At 38.0% G+C, this 17,507-nt stretch overlaps 1 protein-coding gene across 4 annotated transcripts in view; it reads left to right on the forward strand.

Annotated features, from left to right (window-relative positions):
- ece2b (endothelin converting enzyme 2b) overlaps positions 1–17,507 on the forward strand; it is a 44,499-nt gene that overhangs the window by 23,106 nt on the left and 3,886 nt on the right. For all 4 annotated transcript variants that reach the window (XM_066665491.1, XM_066665482.1, XM_066665500.1 and 1 more), the window contains 12 exons: positions 2,726–2,850; positions 4,469–4,615; positions 4,982–5,044; positions 6,551–6,739; positions 14,105–14,247; positions 15,160–15,274; positions 15,528–15,638; positions 16,038–16,136; positions 16,275–16,352; positions 16,479–16,582; positions 17,004–17,114; positions 17,230–17,297. In XM_066665491.1, the coding sequence (XP_066521588.1) occupies positions 2,726–2,850; positions 4,469–4,615; positions 4,982–5,044; positions 6,551–6,739; positions 14,105–14,247; positions 15,160–15,274; positions 15,528–15,638; positions 16,038–16,136; positions 16,275–16,352; positions 16,479–16,582; positions 17,004–17,114; positions 17,230–17,297 (1,353 nt within the window). The remainder of the gene's footprint in view (positions 1–2,725; positions 2,851–4,468; positions 4,616–4,981; positions 5,045–6,550; positions 6,740–14,104; positions 14,248–15,159; positions 15,275–15,527; positions 15,639–16,037; positions 16,137–16,274; positions 16,353–16,478; positions 16,583–17,003; positions 17,115–17,229; positions 17,298–17,507) is intronic.

The following is a 17,507-nucleotide window of genomic DNA, read 5'->3' on the forward strand; positions in this document are numbered from 1 at the left end:
GAAGAACACAAGCAGAAAGAAGAAAAATTTAGCCTTGAGGCTATACATATTTCTTAAATACTTGCCCTGAACACCCGGAATCAGGGAAAGTATTCACATAGTAACAGATTTTACAAGAAACAACCCACATCAAAAACCATTTTTTCCCAACTTTTCCTAACCATATCCCAGCAAGACTTTGAAGAGCACTTTGGGGGTGGGAGCTAAGCTAATATTCATATGCCATTTGTTAAAGTTCCTGATTAACATCTAAAAAGGTTAATCCTGATCTGTAAAATGTTCTTCTCACTGCTGTACAAGAATATTAACGTTATTATATGAATGTGCATCTTGCCCATAAAAGTGATAAACATTCCACAAAATAGGAAAAACAGCATTATGTATTGGTTCTCTGTAGCAGTCCTTTAGTGGACACTTTATATGCATTTAAAAAATGTTTTAAAAAAATAACATTATTTAATAATGTATCAGACAAGAATAAAAGTTCAGTGGAGTGAGAGGTGTAACAGCTTTTTTAAAGAATCAGTTTACAGAGATGAAGACATTATGATGATTTGATTAATTTTATAAAGTGTGGACAAGGTAAAATAGTGTCACCATTGTAATGTTTTAAAGTGTGAAACTCTATGGTGTTTTAAAGTTCAAGCTAGGTGAACTGCACCTGGAATTATACCATTAAAGCTTTAGAAGTAACAGGTTTAGTGTCACCAACAAAATTTGGAACAAACTGCTGTTACTGAGTCATTTATCTATGACTCAGTAGTCATAGATAGTCATAGCTCCATATTGTGTGAGCACTTAAAAATAAAAAAAAACCATCTTTTCTGTAATTGTATGGTTCTAGGAAATATGTTTGGAATATTTGGAACCAATATATAAGGCAGCTTTATGCTCTCACATCTCATATGGCATCTCTCCATAGTGGCTTTTTTAGGTACATTTATTTTTAAAGGTGTACACTAAAACAATTATGTGTGTAGTGTGTCTATAAAGTAGATTAGCTTGGATCTAAACCATGCTGAGAGAAGCTAAATGCTCCAGTGAGCATTGGATAGAGGACTATTCCCTGAGCTCCTGCCGTCTGCTGCAGCAAGAGACCCTTTAGTCCCTTTGGCTAAATGAGCAAGAGTAGGTAGGGGTGGTGTGCGATGTATTTTTAGAATGGAAAAATGGTTAGAATATGGAATTTGGATGTGTCAGTAGAAAAGAGATGGAAAGAAGAGAACAGGAGTGTTGTAAAAGTGCTGCCTGCTTACTCACAGACGAAGAGGCATATGGCGGTTTTGTGCTGATGTGCATGGTCGATTTGTCTTTTGTTGCCCAACAAACAGAAAACAATCCACGAGCAAATATTGGAAAAGGTGTTGAATTGCACTGTTGTCTCACATGCACGCACTTGTTTTCATTGGACCATACCTGCTGACCAGTAATTGGCCCGCCACTGTGCTTCTGTTCCTTTTTACCGGTATATTCCTTCCTTCTTAATATAATTACACTAGACAAGAGGAAAGGCATGGCAACTGAAAGGAACAGCTGCTACTGGCTTTGCACATAGTGCCTCTGATATTTTCTTTCTGCGATCACATGGATTTGTACAGGTTATACAAATACATACAGCTATTAAATATTGATTTTTCTTTTGTCCTCAATTCAAAGAGCATTGCCATATCTATAGCTCTTAAAAGAGAAGGAGCAGAGGTGCTGCTGACAGGGACTTACACTATTTCTCACTGGAATGAGGTTAGCGGTGACACTGATGCAGTTTTTCCCTGTTTTATAGCGTAGGGTGCAAGCGAGACTGACGCCAGCAACTAACAGGCATGAAAACTGTCTCCGTTCGGCTTGCTGTGTTGATGTAGTGTTGTCCTGTGTTCTGTCACTGGAGAGTGGTAATTGTCTAGTGCACATTACGAAGACAGGTGGCAGGACCTTTTTTTTTTTCTCCACAGGCTTGTTAAGAAGCAATCAGAGGTCATTAGCTGAAAGCTTGCCAGGAGAATGGACTAGAACCGCAGGCACTCCCATGACCCATGACTCTGACCTCTAGGGTGGTTCTCTCTCATGTTGTCATGCTTGTTTACCTCAGGGACGAACCCTGCCGTGCCTCAGACACCACATTGCTGCTTAGTTCCACAGCATAGCGTGCGAGTCATTTTTTCCCCCTTCTTCTTCATGTTCTTTCTTTTCCTTCTCCTGTGTCATTTTACACATACCTTTCATGGTCGCTTTGGCTGAATTTTCTGATAGGAAGCATTCAAGTGCATTCAAGCTTGTATTCTTGATCACTTTGGAACTACATTTCGACATACATAGTACTGCACAATTTCAGTAGGGACCTGGAGGGGACTAGTGATGTATGATGGCTCACAAAAATACCCTGATGCCCATATTATACATTTTATTAATTTCAAATTCTCTTATAATAATAAAGGCACAGAAGTCTCGCAAATAAATTCCTCAGGTCCACCTTAAAGTAAAAGCTGTCCTGAAGTCCTCCCCAATTTCTTGGCACACACTAGCACTTTAACAACGTTTACATGATTGCATGCCACAACTGCGCGCACATATTTCTGTTTTTAAAAATGAGAGAGGGAATAGCAGACACTGCAATAACCTGATTAACTGAACTGAGCTAGTTCCAAAAACCAACATTTTTTTTGTATATGATTTACCAGCAATACAGAGGCACAGCTAAACCTACATTTTCTTCCTTTTCTACTTCCAGAAAATGGAACCTTTAACTCAAGTAGCGAAGCGGAGAGGAAAGCTCAGTTCTACTATTTGTCTTGTTTGAATGAGCAGCGCATCGAGGAGTTGGGAGCCCAGCCACTCATTGATCTCATTGCTAAGGTAAGACCCTCTTCTAAATTCTAAACGACTTCACTGGCTATACTTTGGGTTTTTTGCTAATTGAAAAAGAACATCGTGACACAAAACACGGCTTCCCTTTGTTGATAAGAATCTACAGGGTTTTTGCTGCCCTATTAATTTGCAGCAGTTTCATACCCTAGGGCTTTTTTCACACAGCAGGTTATCTGCATAAGGTAATTAACTCGGGTAAAAAAAAAAGGCTTATTAATAGTACCTACATTCAACATTCTGTTGGCAGCTTTTGCATCACAATACATCTCACATATTGCTTCTGCCTGTAGGATTTACATCTTTATACGCTTTTAAGCCAAAATATAATGCTATTTGTAGCTGAGCCCTCTCTAAAACAGCCCCAGAGATTAATAGCAATGCTTGTAGAATAGAGGAACAGCTATGTCAAACAGCACTCTGAGTGTCTAATTTAAAGCCTTCTTCACACACATGGCTGTCTTGCTGGAAAAAAATGATTGTAGAGCTGAGGGAGAGAATGATGTTGAGAGATGAAGGTGATTGGGACAGTTGCTGATGAGCTGCCTTAGGAACAGACTGTCTCTCTTTCTGTCTGTGCACAAGTTGTTACAGTGATTGAATAGGATTGGCTGTCTCCAGATTTAGCTTGTATTCTCTGAGGAGAGATGCACTTAATTGAGTTTGATGTCTAACATCGGCTCTAACTCGACTGCACCCCAGTTTCAGCATGCGTAGGAAAGAGCATGTTTTGCTTGCTAAACATCCCTTTTCTTTGCTAAAATGTCACACTGTAAATTAGTTTTCCTGCTTCAATGCAAAATCACATCTAAGAATCAGGGGGTAAACGTTGGATTTATATTTGTGTGTGATGTTTGGTTAAACTCCTTTCACACCTCAGAGTTGATATGGAAGAGATTTTAACTGATTTTATAGTGCTGCTTGAATAGGTCTTTTTTTCTAAATTAGATTTTATTTGCTTTCACATGGGCTAGTGAAATGTATTGTTGTGAATTAGTTTCACAATAGTTTTGCAGCAACGGCTTATAGGAAGAGCATGGAAAGACAAGCAAGTAATGTTTTTTCTGACACATCACTTACAATATTAACACATCTGGTTGGGGTACCAAAAGAGATTTATATTTTTTAAGGTGTCAATAGTGAATATTTTGTGCTGAACTCATAACATGTATAACAATGTACACCTAATTTGTAATACTGTGTGAAACTTCTATCTACAATTAATTTGCAAAGACTATTATATCTTAGAAGTGAGTTTCCTATAACCCTTCACTGCATGATATAATATTATGAAAATATTAAATAATTGGGTAAATTTGGGTAATGGTTTTGCCAAGACCAACAGATATATGAATGTGAACAATTATGGCAAACATCAGAATTGAGCATGTAATATTACAATATTCCAACCTTTTAAATTCCTGAAGGACCATAGCCTTTTATGTTTTAGTGCTGTCTTACTCAGGACACGTGGTAATGCCACATGAACAAGGAAGTGGAAACGTGCTAAAACAGGACACTGTCTGATACTGTATTTCTCTAGAAGTAGGAGTGGAGACAGGAAGATATTTATAAAGGTGTGTGTGTGTGTGTGACTATGTGATTTCAGACAGGAGGCTGGAACATCACTGAGCCCTGGGATAAGGACAACTTTATGGATGTGTTAAAGACAGTGTCAGGCCCTTACAGAGCTCAGCCCTTCTTCACTGTGGGGGTCAGTGTGGATCCCAAAAACTCCAACAGCAATGTCATTCAGGTATGCGCTTAGATTACAACCTAGAATTTGCATTGATTTTATTGACCTCGATCTCGTTCATTTCAAGCTAAAAATGATAAAAATGAAAATAGTGTCTAGAACATCAAATGAATTGCGGAATAAAATAATTGTCAATGAACAAAGCACATAATATATATTTTGCTACATTCCTATTGTAGTGTGCATGGAAGTTGTACAATTTCTGTCACAAACAGTCATCAAGGACTTAACTATTCTGCTGATTTAACTTTAACTTCGTTCTAACAAACGTTAGAGCATTTACTCTGCGGGGGTAAAAGCGCTTTTGCTGAGTGAACACTGGATCCTTCGTGCTCTCATTACCTGTGTTTGCTCACCTGTTCATAGGTTGACCAATCCGGGCTCTTCCTTCCCTCTAGGGACTATTACCTCAATAAGACTAATGAGAAGGTAAGGCTGCTCTGTGTCTGTGCTGTAACACACAAGATTTACACCATTAAGTAAAATCAAAAATATTTATTAGGGCACTCTATAAAGCTGACAAGCTCTACATGAGTAATGTTGCTGCTGTAGAGACCATATATTTAGTCTTTGACTAGTAATCTATGCTGCTTTACTAAGGGGAAGAGCTGAAACTATTCCAGATATTGTTAATTGAAACAATGTCTAAAAATGATCCCCTTTATTTTGATAAGCCATTTTTGTGAATGAAGTATATGACTTCACTATCTGATGTGCATGTTCTACTACAGTTTATTTATTTATTTATTTATTTATAATTTATTTGGAAACTTGTGCTTAGCTGAATTATAAAACCAGAATACCCATGATATAGCACATTAAAACATGATGTATGCTAAATTTATCTTTCAGAAGATTCAACTTAGACTAAATATAGTTTGGAAAAAGGAAACACATTGGCATTGCGTTTTAGTCTATGACTTAGCTGGCCCAAAATTTGTTCTACAGTGGCCAACCTAAGATCCAATCCAGAAACTTTTAAACTTTTTTTAAAGTGTGTGAACCAAAAGTAAAACTGAAGAAAAGACTTTACTTCTTAGAGATTTTTGAAAATGTTTTTTCGCCCTCATTGTTTGCATGCTCTTTTGCATTTGTAGTGCAGCAGGCAGGCCTACTATGTTTTGATATGGATCTCCTTTAGTTTATCAGAAGAAAATACATTTCACACATTGGCTGTGTTTGTCTTTCAGCCGATGTATAACTGTGCACTGTGTTTACTGTAAATTTCCATACTGCATGCATAGGGCTGATGTGTGGGTTGACTTACAACAGCTGGCAGTTATAGCTGAACATTGCAGGTCATAAGGGTTTGGGTTTGTTTGGATACACTGTATAAAATATTGGTTATAATCCAGCCAATGCATTTGAATATCATATAGTTTTATGCAGTTTCAGACTAATTAACTAAACTTGTTACCAAACAATTGACCCACACAGGGTCCATTCAGCTTTTGGGGGATCCAAAAAACAGATGGGGAAAGATGTATGGCTTATGATTTGCGTTCAAGCTAAAGTGACTTATTTTTAAATTAAGTCACACCTAAATTCTGGGGGTTCAAATTATTGGTCTTATTATCATTATTTTTAATTTACAGTCATCTTTAGAGTTGACCTCAGAACCAAACATATGTAACCTTACATCCTTACCAAACACATAGCAGTGAAACACTAGTAAACATGTAACAACAAACAGATTCATTGGTCCAAATAATACATATTTTAGGATTAAAGCAGAATATGTTGCCAAGTGTCTGGCATCCAGACTTTGTAAGATCACATGACAGACAGTATTGAATGATAATAGGAAGTGAACAGCGATCGTTTTTTTTTTTTTGTCAGCATTATGTTTTTTGCTCTGATATACTCTATGGACCGGGTGGGTTTGTTAATTAATTATTTTTTGAATGGCAACATCTAACTACCTTTTGTATTTAGGTATTGAAGGCATATTTGGACTACATGGTGGAGTTGGGGTTGTTGCTCGGAGGAGAAAAGAACTCCACCCAGAGTCTGATGCAGCAGATTCTGGACTTTGAGACGACACTGGCCAACATCACTGTCCCCCAGGACGAACGCAGAGATGAGGAGAAGATCTACCACAAGATCACTATCTCTGAACTACAGGTGTGTGTGTGTCTGTGTGTGTGTGTGCGTGTGTGTGTGAAGATTTGTGATCTGTGAAATGTGTGGTACCAATAATAAGTCGTATAGTTTTGTCTGTCATTCTTTTTTAATTTTTTTCCTTCTTTTATGTTTTTTTTTGCTTTCTTTCATCTTTTTACTTTTTTCTCTCTTATCCTTTTTTCCCTTACACTCTTTCATTGCATCACTTTATTCTTCTATTTTCTCTGTCTATTTTTTCCAGTTCATCTTATACTTCCACTGCTTCTCCTCAGGAAGAAGGGCTATTGTTCACACCATCCTCCATAATCTGTCTTTTTTATGATTTTATTACTTGCAGGAATCTTCTCCTTTTATATTTCTGCCAGCTCCCTTTTGTTTTGTCAAGGACTGCAATTACTATGGCAACAGTTGCTAAGTAATGTTTTATTTTTTTTATGAAGCATAGAAGAGAAAGTGAGCGAGAGGGAGAATGAGATTGAGGGATCCAGAAACAGAGATAGCTACTTACTGGTTACATATCTTCAGCTGTCTTCAGGCCATTGTATTGGTGACAAAGGGCCTATGGATTTAAAGGTGATTTTAAATACACATTGATATGTCCACTGAGAACAAAACTCAAAGTGAAACAAGCTAAAACAAGATGGCAGCTGTGCTGCTTTTGGGTGTCTTGATTGTGTAAACTCCAGGCTAAAGAGAAAACTGAAGCTGTTTCTTAAATTATTGTTTAGCACTTAGCAAGGGCTTTGGGCCAAATTTTGATGTTTTATCTGGGTGTCAAGATGTTCTGGCTTTAAGCATGCTGTTACATAAAGTGCATCAGTTGTGTAACTGTGCTGAGCTTGTTGTAATTGGCATTCTTTCAAGTTCATAATTTTTCATTTTGGGCTGCTTTTCACATAAGGCACAATTTGGGGCAGCCATTTAGAAGTTAGGAAACGTACATGAATTTCAGGCCAAACATTTACATACATCTAGACTAAAGACATTCAAACAAAATTTTTCACAAGTCCTCACATTTAATGTCATTCATTTTTTTAATTATTTTATTTATTTATTTTTTGTCAAGTCAATTAGGGCACCTGCTTTGTTTGCCTCAGATGTTATTTTACAACTACTGATTAGACACAGGCACGGTGGCGCAGCAGGTAGTGTCACAGTCACACAGCTCCGGCGACCTGGGGGTTGTGCGTTCGAGACCCGCTCCGGGTCACTGTCTGTGAGGAGTGTGGTGTGTTCTCCCTGTGTCTGCGTGGGTTTTCTCCAGGTGCTCCGGTTTCCTCCCACAGTCAAAAAACACACGTTGGTAGGTGGATTGGCGACTCAAAAGTGTCTGTGAGAGTAAATGTGTGTGTTGCCCTGTGAAGGACTGGCACTACTTTCAGGGGTGTATTCCCGCCTTGCACCCAATGATTCCAGGTAGGCTCTGGACCCACCGTGACCCTGAACTGCATAAGCGCTTACAGATAATGAATGAATGAATGAATGATTAGAGACAGGGCTGACATGTGGGATTCCTCTGGGTTGGACTGGTTACTCAAAGATATCTTTAGGCGTGAGTGTGTGTGTTGCCCTGCGATGGACTGTCACCCCCTCCAGGGTGCGTTCCCACCTTGAAGCCTTTGATTCTGGGTAGGATCCAGACCCACCGTGACCCTGAATTGGATAAGTGGTTACAGGCCATGAATTAATAAATCATTCTAATTTTTTTTCTGCTTAATAATACATACACCAAGTAGTCTTTTTCAACTGTCTGAGGGATTTCAGAAAGGAGTTTATGGCTGTATCTTTGGGCCTACCTTTACATCCAGTGCATATTTCATTCTTGATACAAGGAGAAAATGCACGCAACTCAGCCAATGCACCTGGTTCGTGGTTTAGTGCAATCTTAAAATGAATAAACTAAACTTTTGATCCATTAAAAATATGATAAAGAAAAAAAAACACTTGTATTTTCTTCTACTCTTAGCATTTTAAGGTCAAGTACCTCTAAAGTAGCATTGAGAAGCATTTTAAATGGTTATTTTCACTTTGATTTATGCAGTTTCATCCTCTTGAGTTTAAATGAATCTTTCCTGTACTTGTTCCACTGCTGAATGGACGACATGTATCTTTTTGAGTCCATGAAACTGTCATGAAATAACACTGTGCTTCTTTTATTTTTAGTCTGTTCTAGTTTGTTCACACACTGAGTTGCATGCAATTCTTATTACCCACACATTACCTGGATAGAAACTAGAGCCCTCAGGCTTTTAAATTTATTAAGACAATACCTTTTTTCTGTAGCCTACTAGGAGGATTTTTATATAACCTCATCTTGCCCCTCTTCCCAGGCTCCCAAAGCATGCATAAAGGGCTGTGTGGGGTATAAGCGCTTGTTCTCTCTCTCTCTCTCTCTCTCTCTCTCTCTCTCTCTCTCTCTCTCTCTCTCTCCCTCTCTCTCTCTCTCTCTCTCTCTCTCTCTCTATCTCTCTCTATCTCTGTGTGTGTGTGTGTCTGGGCTATAGGGGGGTTGAGTGTAATATACCCCAAGGGCCAAGCAGCTGTAATTGTTTCTAGGTCTCTGGAATGCAAAAACACAGTTGCATGGTTCTTTCTCTCTGTATACGAGTGTATATATTGTTATTTATAGTGGTTACTTCTTGGTGGTTACCTTTTGTACACAAACTTGCCAAACGTATGTGGCCATGGTTTCAACCGGGTGGGTTTCTCCATTTTTGTTAAAAGAAATTGAATCTTACACTCACACAGCTCTCCACTGAAACTTATTGTACTGTTTCTAAGTGGCCATTGTCTTAGGATGCCAACTTTCGTCAGTCCTCTGCCCTGAAGGAACTGCCCCATCAGTCACAGGTGCTGTTGGAAGCTTTATGGATTGGGTTTCAATTATGATTGTGATATCTGAACAGCTATGCACAAGCCTAAGACACTAAAAATGTCTTCTCCTGAATGATGAATCATGCTTTACCATCTGGCAGCTTGACAAATGCATATGGGTTTAGTTAATACAAGGTCAATACAACATGTCTGATAGCAGGGTGCTAACTATAAGGTTTGGTCGAGAAGGAATAATGGTCTGTGGCTGTTTTTCATGGTTTGGGATCCTTAATGAAGGGAAATGTCAGTGCCCAGTATTTTGTTGACAGTTTGTTAGACCTCATTTCCTGTTTCAGCATGAGGGTCCATAAAGAAATAATTTGCTGAGTATGGCTTGGGGGAAAATTGACCAGCCTGTTCAGAGTACTGACCTCAACTATATTCAGCCTTTGGGATGAATTGGATTACTATGAGCTAGTCGTTTTATCACCCAACCAAAATGTCTGATCTCACTAATACTCTTGTGGCTAAATGCAGGAATGTTCCTAAATCAAGTGAAACACATTCCTAAAAGAGGAATCGGTTCCATATTGATACTCATAGTTTAAGAATGAGCTGTTCAGTGATTACGTATGCTTGTGATGTTTGAGTGTCCTGGTTTATGGATATCATAATGTTCAATTAAAATGGCAGTCTTTATGACTGTTTCTTTTTATTTGAATACATTAGTATTCCTGAGTGGGGAGAAGACAGTATATTATAAGAAATGGTGCTGATGTGACCATCCTTGCAAAGTGTTCAGTAGGATTTCGCTGGAGTTTTTCTGGCCACGTGACATGTATTTTCACACCTACATCATATGCACAAATTTGAAAATAGGTTCTAACACCTTTGGAGGTTACCAGACTAAAGTCTAATGATGCTTTTCACAAGAGCTACTGGAGAAATCAGAGCTGAAAAGATTTAAAAATGAGGTTGAGTTGTCTTTTTTTTCTTGCTGAACAAGTAAGATATTTTACATGACTTGCCAGACAAGCTTGATACGCCTCCTTTTCATGCATTTCAGTATTCCTCACTACTTGCATCCACCACACTGTTCTTGTGTCATTGTCATAACAGGCAACAACAAATATTAGAACCCAGCTTTATGTTTGTGTCCACCAGATCTGTCCAGTAGTTTTCCCTGCCATCTGATCTAACACACTGCCAGATGGTTTACCAATTCAGTTAACAACTGAATTGCCAGATCAGTTAACAACTTTACCAGAGTGTCCAGCCTAACACCAGAAGACACGACCACAAAGTCTAATTAAAAGTCTAAAAGGTGCTGTTGTACTAATGAGGGGGAAGCCCCCAGCAGAATAAAATGTCAATGCATTAATTCCCCTTCAGAACTGCACGCACTATTTCCAAGTTGGTCGAATACTTCAACACTCCAGGGAAGGGAACTCCTGATTTATTGGCTCAGTACTGACAGTGAAAAGTCTACAGATTTGGCAGTTGAAAAACCAAAATCCAGAGTGTGAATGACATGTTCATGACAATTTTCAAACCTGTTCTCAGCAGGCATGGTGAAACTCTGAACTTGACTCTGGGTATTGTTGTGCATTGGAAGGAGCACTTTGAGGAGCTCTTAAACTGGGAGACATGCCTCATATGCAAGACATAGAACCAGAGGTGGCTCAGGTATCACATTGCATTTCCTTGATTTAAGTCACTGAAGTAGTTATAAAGGTCTGCAGTGGCAAGGATTCTGGAAAAGATGAGATTGGCATGGAATTGCTGAAGGTCTTTTATTTTGGGCTGTCTTGGCTCACATGCTTCTACAATGTCACATGGATATCGAGAGGAGTACTTCTGGACTGACAACCTGGGTGGTGGTGGTCTTCCCTGGGTTACCCTGTTGGATGTGCTCCGGGAGTATTGTGTATCAGGGTCTGTCCTTGTATTCTAAGTTTAAGTTGACTTTGCATTCCCTGCATCAAGCCAGGCTTCTTCAGTGTGGGTGTTAGAAAGGGTTGTGCCTTCTCAGCTAGGGTTAGGGTTAGCTGTTTCTGATGTTCATGGACAGGGTGGCGAGGCATAATCCTAAGACAGGACGAGTTCTGTCAGGAGGTTTGGGAGGTGTCACCTCTGATATTTGCTCTGATGATGCTCCTTTTTTGCACTCTCTACATTGTTTTACCATTTTATCATAAATGAACAAAACAATATACTCAAAAACTTGGTATTCATTTTCAGGATATAAATGTATTTTCCTGTGGACAGGGGTATTATTTATTTCCATTTAAATAGTTCAACACCTAAATAAAATATTTATGTTGATAAGAATGACAACCACATATTCTCATACACACTCTGAAGGCATTGGCTGAGTCTGAAATATCTCCCTCCACCCTACGTAGTGATCAGTCTAAGTAAAATAATGGTTTTGGCACTAAAGTAGCCCAATAAACATTGGATAATAAAACTATTTACATTCACCTATAAGCTTCATGTCTCCCTGTCCAACATTTAGTGCACATTTAATCTGGGTGTAGTTGTGCTAGTTTTACAATCTGTAAAGTGCACAATTTAAGGAGCAGGGTGGTATTTGAGAGACAGCTATTTAGTTCCCCATGTTTTGACTGAGCTCTCTGAATAGAGGGTATGTATGTAATGTCACAGCTGGCTGGAGTCACTGCATTTATGCCAACTAAGTGGCAGCATCAACATTCAGTTTGCTGCAAAAACACATAAAGGTCTAAAATGGGAAGAGTTGTTTGGGATTGGATTTGCATATAGATTCAACAAGAAATCAGAGCTGACTTTATACACACAAGCAAATGGAAATGAAAAGAGAAATGAATGACTTTGCAATTAAATACCCAGGGTGTCTCCTCAGTCTGGACATAATGGCGAACATGTCTCTGAGCCTAGTCGTACACCTACAGTGGACTGTCAAAACTCCTGTCTTTAGTGCGGCTGTTCAAGTTTTCCAAATAGATTAATACCTTTTGTGATTAACCTGCACAGATATCTTTCCTTACTGTATGATGTTTTAGATCGATGTCAGGTCTAACTGTCTTTAATTTAATCACATCATCGCTTGTTTCAGTCCCACTTGTGCTGTTTCTCTTAAAAAAGATGGTTGTTATCATGTTTTTCAGTAATGACAGTCATTACCGCGATCACACAAAAAGCAATTATCATGCCTGCAGGATGTTCTGCATTGTGAAAGCATTCTTCATGTTGATGGGAAATATAATGCAAATGGTTCTTTGTCAGCTCCCTTTTAAAAATTGTTCTAAAATGCTATTACAAGCTTAACATCATAACAATAGTGTAACTTTTTAATATAGACTGGTTTTCAAAAAAGGTGTTACATAGAAATAGTGTAATATAATACATGGATCTGAGGAACGCTTTCACAATGGAAACTATTCTTTAAGCATGCAAATGGATTTTGAGTGTCTATGGTTTTCTTGAAAAAAGAGCATAGTAAATGCAGACATTTTTTTACCAGTCAGATCCGACAAAAGCGATATTATGGCAGGAAAGTGACTTCGATTCAAACCCTCTGTAATCCATCCAGTGAGAAGTGATGTATGGCCTGATTCATCCACTCTGAAAGGAGACCACAACACAATGCCCATTTTAAAAGTAGTCTTCCACAGGCTCTGTGCTGTTACATATCTCACCAGAGACTTCTCTAAATCCCCAAACTGTACAGACTGATACTTTAAAGTGATGAGCAAAAGATTTCTAACATGCATGCTCAGAAATACGGTACAGTAGAGGTACATTATTGTCACTAAATTAAAGGTACTGCAGTGGTGTTAATGTCCAGTTGTATTCCCTAAAGGTACATTACATTCTCTGCTCCAGGTAATATAAGCTCTGGAGATGAAATGGGGCGTATGAAATCAACACAAATTTAAAATTTAAATAAATGTAAATGTAATTTAGAATTCCTTCAGTTGACTCCTTAAATAAGGTTTCTGTTTTTTTAGTTCTTGAAAGGACTGTTTTTGTAAATGAGGTATAGAGATATAAAGAACCTTTTCTAAGTTTAAATAACAACCCAACTTGATCATATCTGTTAATAAAAGCTTTCCTAAGAGCTGTACTTCCAAACCAAGATCCTTATGAACACCAAATTTTAATGCAAGTTTGTAAAGTATTTGTGAATCTCTGCACAGAATATTCATGCCTTTTCCTCTCAGCCATATTAGTATGAGAGTGCTTTCTGGTTATACAGCTCATTTCGAGCCTAGGGAGTATTCCACTCAGCCTGTAAACAGCTGAGTTTCCCTAGACCATGGTAATGGGGTTCGTGCCACTTGCCTTGGCTGTTCTGCATGTTTCATCAAGCTGCAGGCTGGAGTTAAGTGGTGACATTATTTGTCTGGTGATTACAGAATGTGCTCTAATGTGACTAATATATGAAAACAGTTGGAGACCAGTTAGGAAGATTTTAATTTGCATTAAATCCTGAATGGCATCCTGCCAGAATTATTTTTAAAATAATAGCGTTTTTAATTAATTGTTATTTGATCTCTCCCTGTTCAGGTGTTGGCCCCTGCTGTGGATTGGGTGGACTATTTGTCCTTTGTCCTTTCACCTCTGGAGTTGAATGATACAGAGCCAGTGGTGGTGTATGCCAAGGAATATCTGCAGCAGGTTTCAGATCTCATCAACAAGACTGACCGCAAGTACGCATGTACTGACTGTCTAATTTTCAAATATGCTGTTGTGTTTCACATGTAAAGTGACAGTATTTCATAATCTTAGTCATTTTAACACATCTGTATTTTTATTCACTGTTTGAATTACCAAAGAAACTCATTGCAATGTAGGAAAATAATTCACGGACTACCACAGCTTTTCCATCTCATTTAATTTGGTGTAGTTTAGACCTGATAAAAACATAATGATTGTGTGATATGCCCTTAGAAGTGTATACTAGATATTTTAAACTTCTATATAATATATGAATTACATGAATTTATTAAGCTTGCCTAGCACAAGCTTTTTTTATGTCAGTCCAACAATTAAATTCAGAGAGAAACATGGGTGCATTCCACTCCCAAGTCTATTACCCAAGCATATAGGGAGCAAAAAGTTGCATATAGAATTACAATGTAACAGAACACCAACTGGTAGAGTCCAATTTGGGTCTATATTTTCAAAATGTTTTTACTATGTGCTATGTACCCTTCTGTTTTTGTGAGACGACTCAAAGTGATATGATAGTCCAAAAGTGAACTACTTGGGCCGTTATGTATGAAAACCTTGACCCATATCCATTATTGATGCACCATTGAATTATAATATAGTGTATGGGTAATTTCAGTCGCAATATGTAGGAAACCCAACACAATATTAGAATTTATTTCATTTTGTGCTGCCCTAATATAATACATACTGTATGGCTTTATTAAAGTAAGCACATTTTCTCTTCTGCTTTCTGAAAGTGTGTGGAAGAAATCCATAATCTGTCTCAGAATCTCTCTAGCCCTGTCTCTTTTCTCTGTCTTCTTTTATTCCATCTTACTGTCAGTCATGTAAAAACCCTTGGCAATCTCAAATTTTCTCTCTCTCTCTCTCTCTCTCTCTGCCTGTAGTCTGCTGAATAACTACATGATTTGGAATCTGGTGCAGAAGGGTGCATCTAGCCTTGATCAACGCTTTGAGAATGCCCAAGATAAACTACTGGAGAGTCTTTATGGGACTAAAAAGGTGAATGTATACAATTCTCTGTTTATTGTTTGTGAGTATTTTTTTGTCAAATGCATTATATATTATTTATTATGTTAAGCCTGAGACAGGCCAACAAATTGTTTACACTCCAAGTTGAGGTTTTTCACAAGAACTAAAAACATCTGTCGTACCTGTGCTCTCTCTCTCTCTCTCTCTCTCTCTCTCTCTCTCTCTCTCTCTCTCTCCCCTTCCCGTTTCTTTATTTCATCCTTCCCTGCCTCTCTGTGTACAGTCATGTACTCCCCGCTGGCAGACCTGCATTGGGAACACAGACGATACGCTGGGTTTTGCTTTGGGGGCGCTCTTTGTCAATGCCACTTTCAACAAACACAGCAAGGAGATAGTGAGTTTGACAGTAAACAAACTAGAATTGAGTATTGGTTTTATCTCATGCCAGTAAATTGTACCTAATAGTTAAGATGTAAATTCTAGTATGTTCTTTTAGCTACTTGTTACAGCACTTGGCATCGGGCATGGCCACCTAAAGCATGATGTGGAACTGCTCTAATATATTGGCAATGGGTTTTGGTTTATGGACATTACAGAAACTGTATATACAATTGATTTTGAGCACTTAAATTTTTATAAAGGTTGTCTGGATTGTTTTTGGACATAAAGTGAAGGCCGCACAGTGTAAACATGCTTATTTATTTGTTTATTTATTACTTACTTACTTACTTAACCTATATTGCCACTTTTTACCTGTACAAATTGAAAAAATAATGTCTGCTCTTCTCTTCAGGCTGAAGGCATGATAAATGAGATCCGAACTGCTTTTAAAGATGCCTTGGACAGCCTCAACTGGATGGACAAGCAGACAAGACAAGCGGCCAAAGACAAGGTGCGAGAATGTGTGTTGACATCTATAAAACTGCTTTGGATTGCTGAAAAAGTCTCACACACTTATGCATTACAGTTAGAAAATAACCACAGATAACACGTTCAGACAAGATGTTAACACCTGCCCTTTATCATTAAGGCCGATGCCATCTATGACATGATTGGTTACCCAGACTTCATCCTGGACCCCAAGGAGCTTGATGATGTTTATGATGGGGTAAGTGTATCCATGAGCAGTCTTTTCAGATTGATACACTCTTTGAAATGATTCTCTTCAGGGATGATTTGATAATGCAAGAGTTATTGTAATATTATAGTCACTGTAGGCTTTCTGTGCTTCCAGTATGAGGTCTCAGAAGATAACTTCTTCCAGAATATGCTCAATTTCTACAACTTTTCAGCACGAGTGATGGCAGACCAGCTCCGCAAACCTCCAAACAAAGACCAGTGAGTTTTTCTATTTTTTTTTTTTTTTTGGAGTCTCAGGGGTTCAAAGAAAATGAATCCTTTGTGAATACAGATAAGATCAGTCATGTATTAGCAAAAAACCTTTAAATTGCTGAAGAAACTCAGTTTGTTCCAAAGCTTTTTTGTATTACACAAATGTAACAATTTATATTCTGTACGTGTTTCTCAGGTAGGAACACGTTCTCTGTATTGTAATTGGGATTGAAATGTTTGTGTTTTTATGTAATAATAAGAAGAATAAATAAAATTAGTACACAGAAATAGTTAATTTAAATTTAGAATTTAAAAAGTATCCTAACAATAGCACTATTTCCTAGGCAACTTTTGAAAAAACAACAACAACAACAAAAAAATATTTCTGTAATATTCTCACCATTTTCTATCTCTGTTATCTCTAAAGATGGAGCATGACTCCACCTACAGTAAATGCATACTACATGCCCACCAAAAATGGCATTGTCTTTCCTGCTGGAATCCTGCAGGCTCCCTTTTATGCCCAAGACCATCCAAAGTAAGTGTTTGGGTTTGCACTTGTTGGCTTGATTCATTATAATTAACTAGTATCCAGGCATACAATGCACCTCTATGACTTGTATAAAGCATATAATGATGATTGTTTTTAACAGAGCACTAAATTTTGGAGGCATTGGTGTGGTAATGGGACATGAGCTTACACATGCTTTCGATGATCAGGGTAAGTCATTAAGGAGCAACATTTTCCCTTTTTACATCCAATGTTAGATCATTAGATCATTAGATCATTTTAGTGTGGAATAAAACTTTCCGAAGAATGAATGGTTTATGATTTACTATAAAACTGGCATGTACGGGAGTTGTTTAGATATGGTATAGGAACCGTATGTTCAAGCTAAGAAAGTTTAATGGACTTGATTTTTTTGAACGT

The sequence above is a fragment of the Hoplias malabaricus genome, chromosome 1 (genome assembly GCF_029633855.1).
Source record: "Hoplias malabaricus isolate fHopMal1 chromosome 1, fHopMal1.hap1, whole genome shotgun sequence".
Taxonomy (NCBI): domain Eukaryota; kingdom Metazoa; phylum Chordata; class Actinopteri; order Characiformes; family Erythrinidae; genus Hoplias; species Hoplias malabaricus.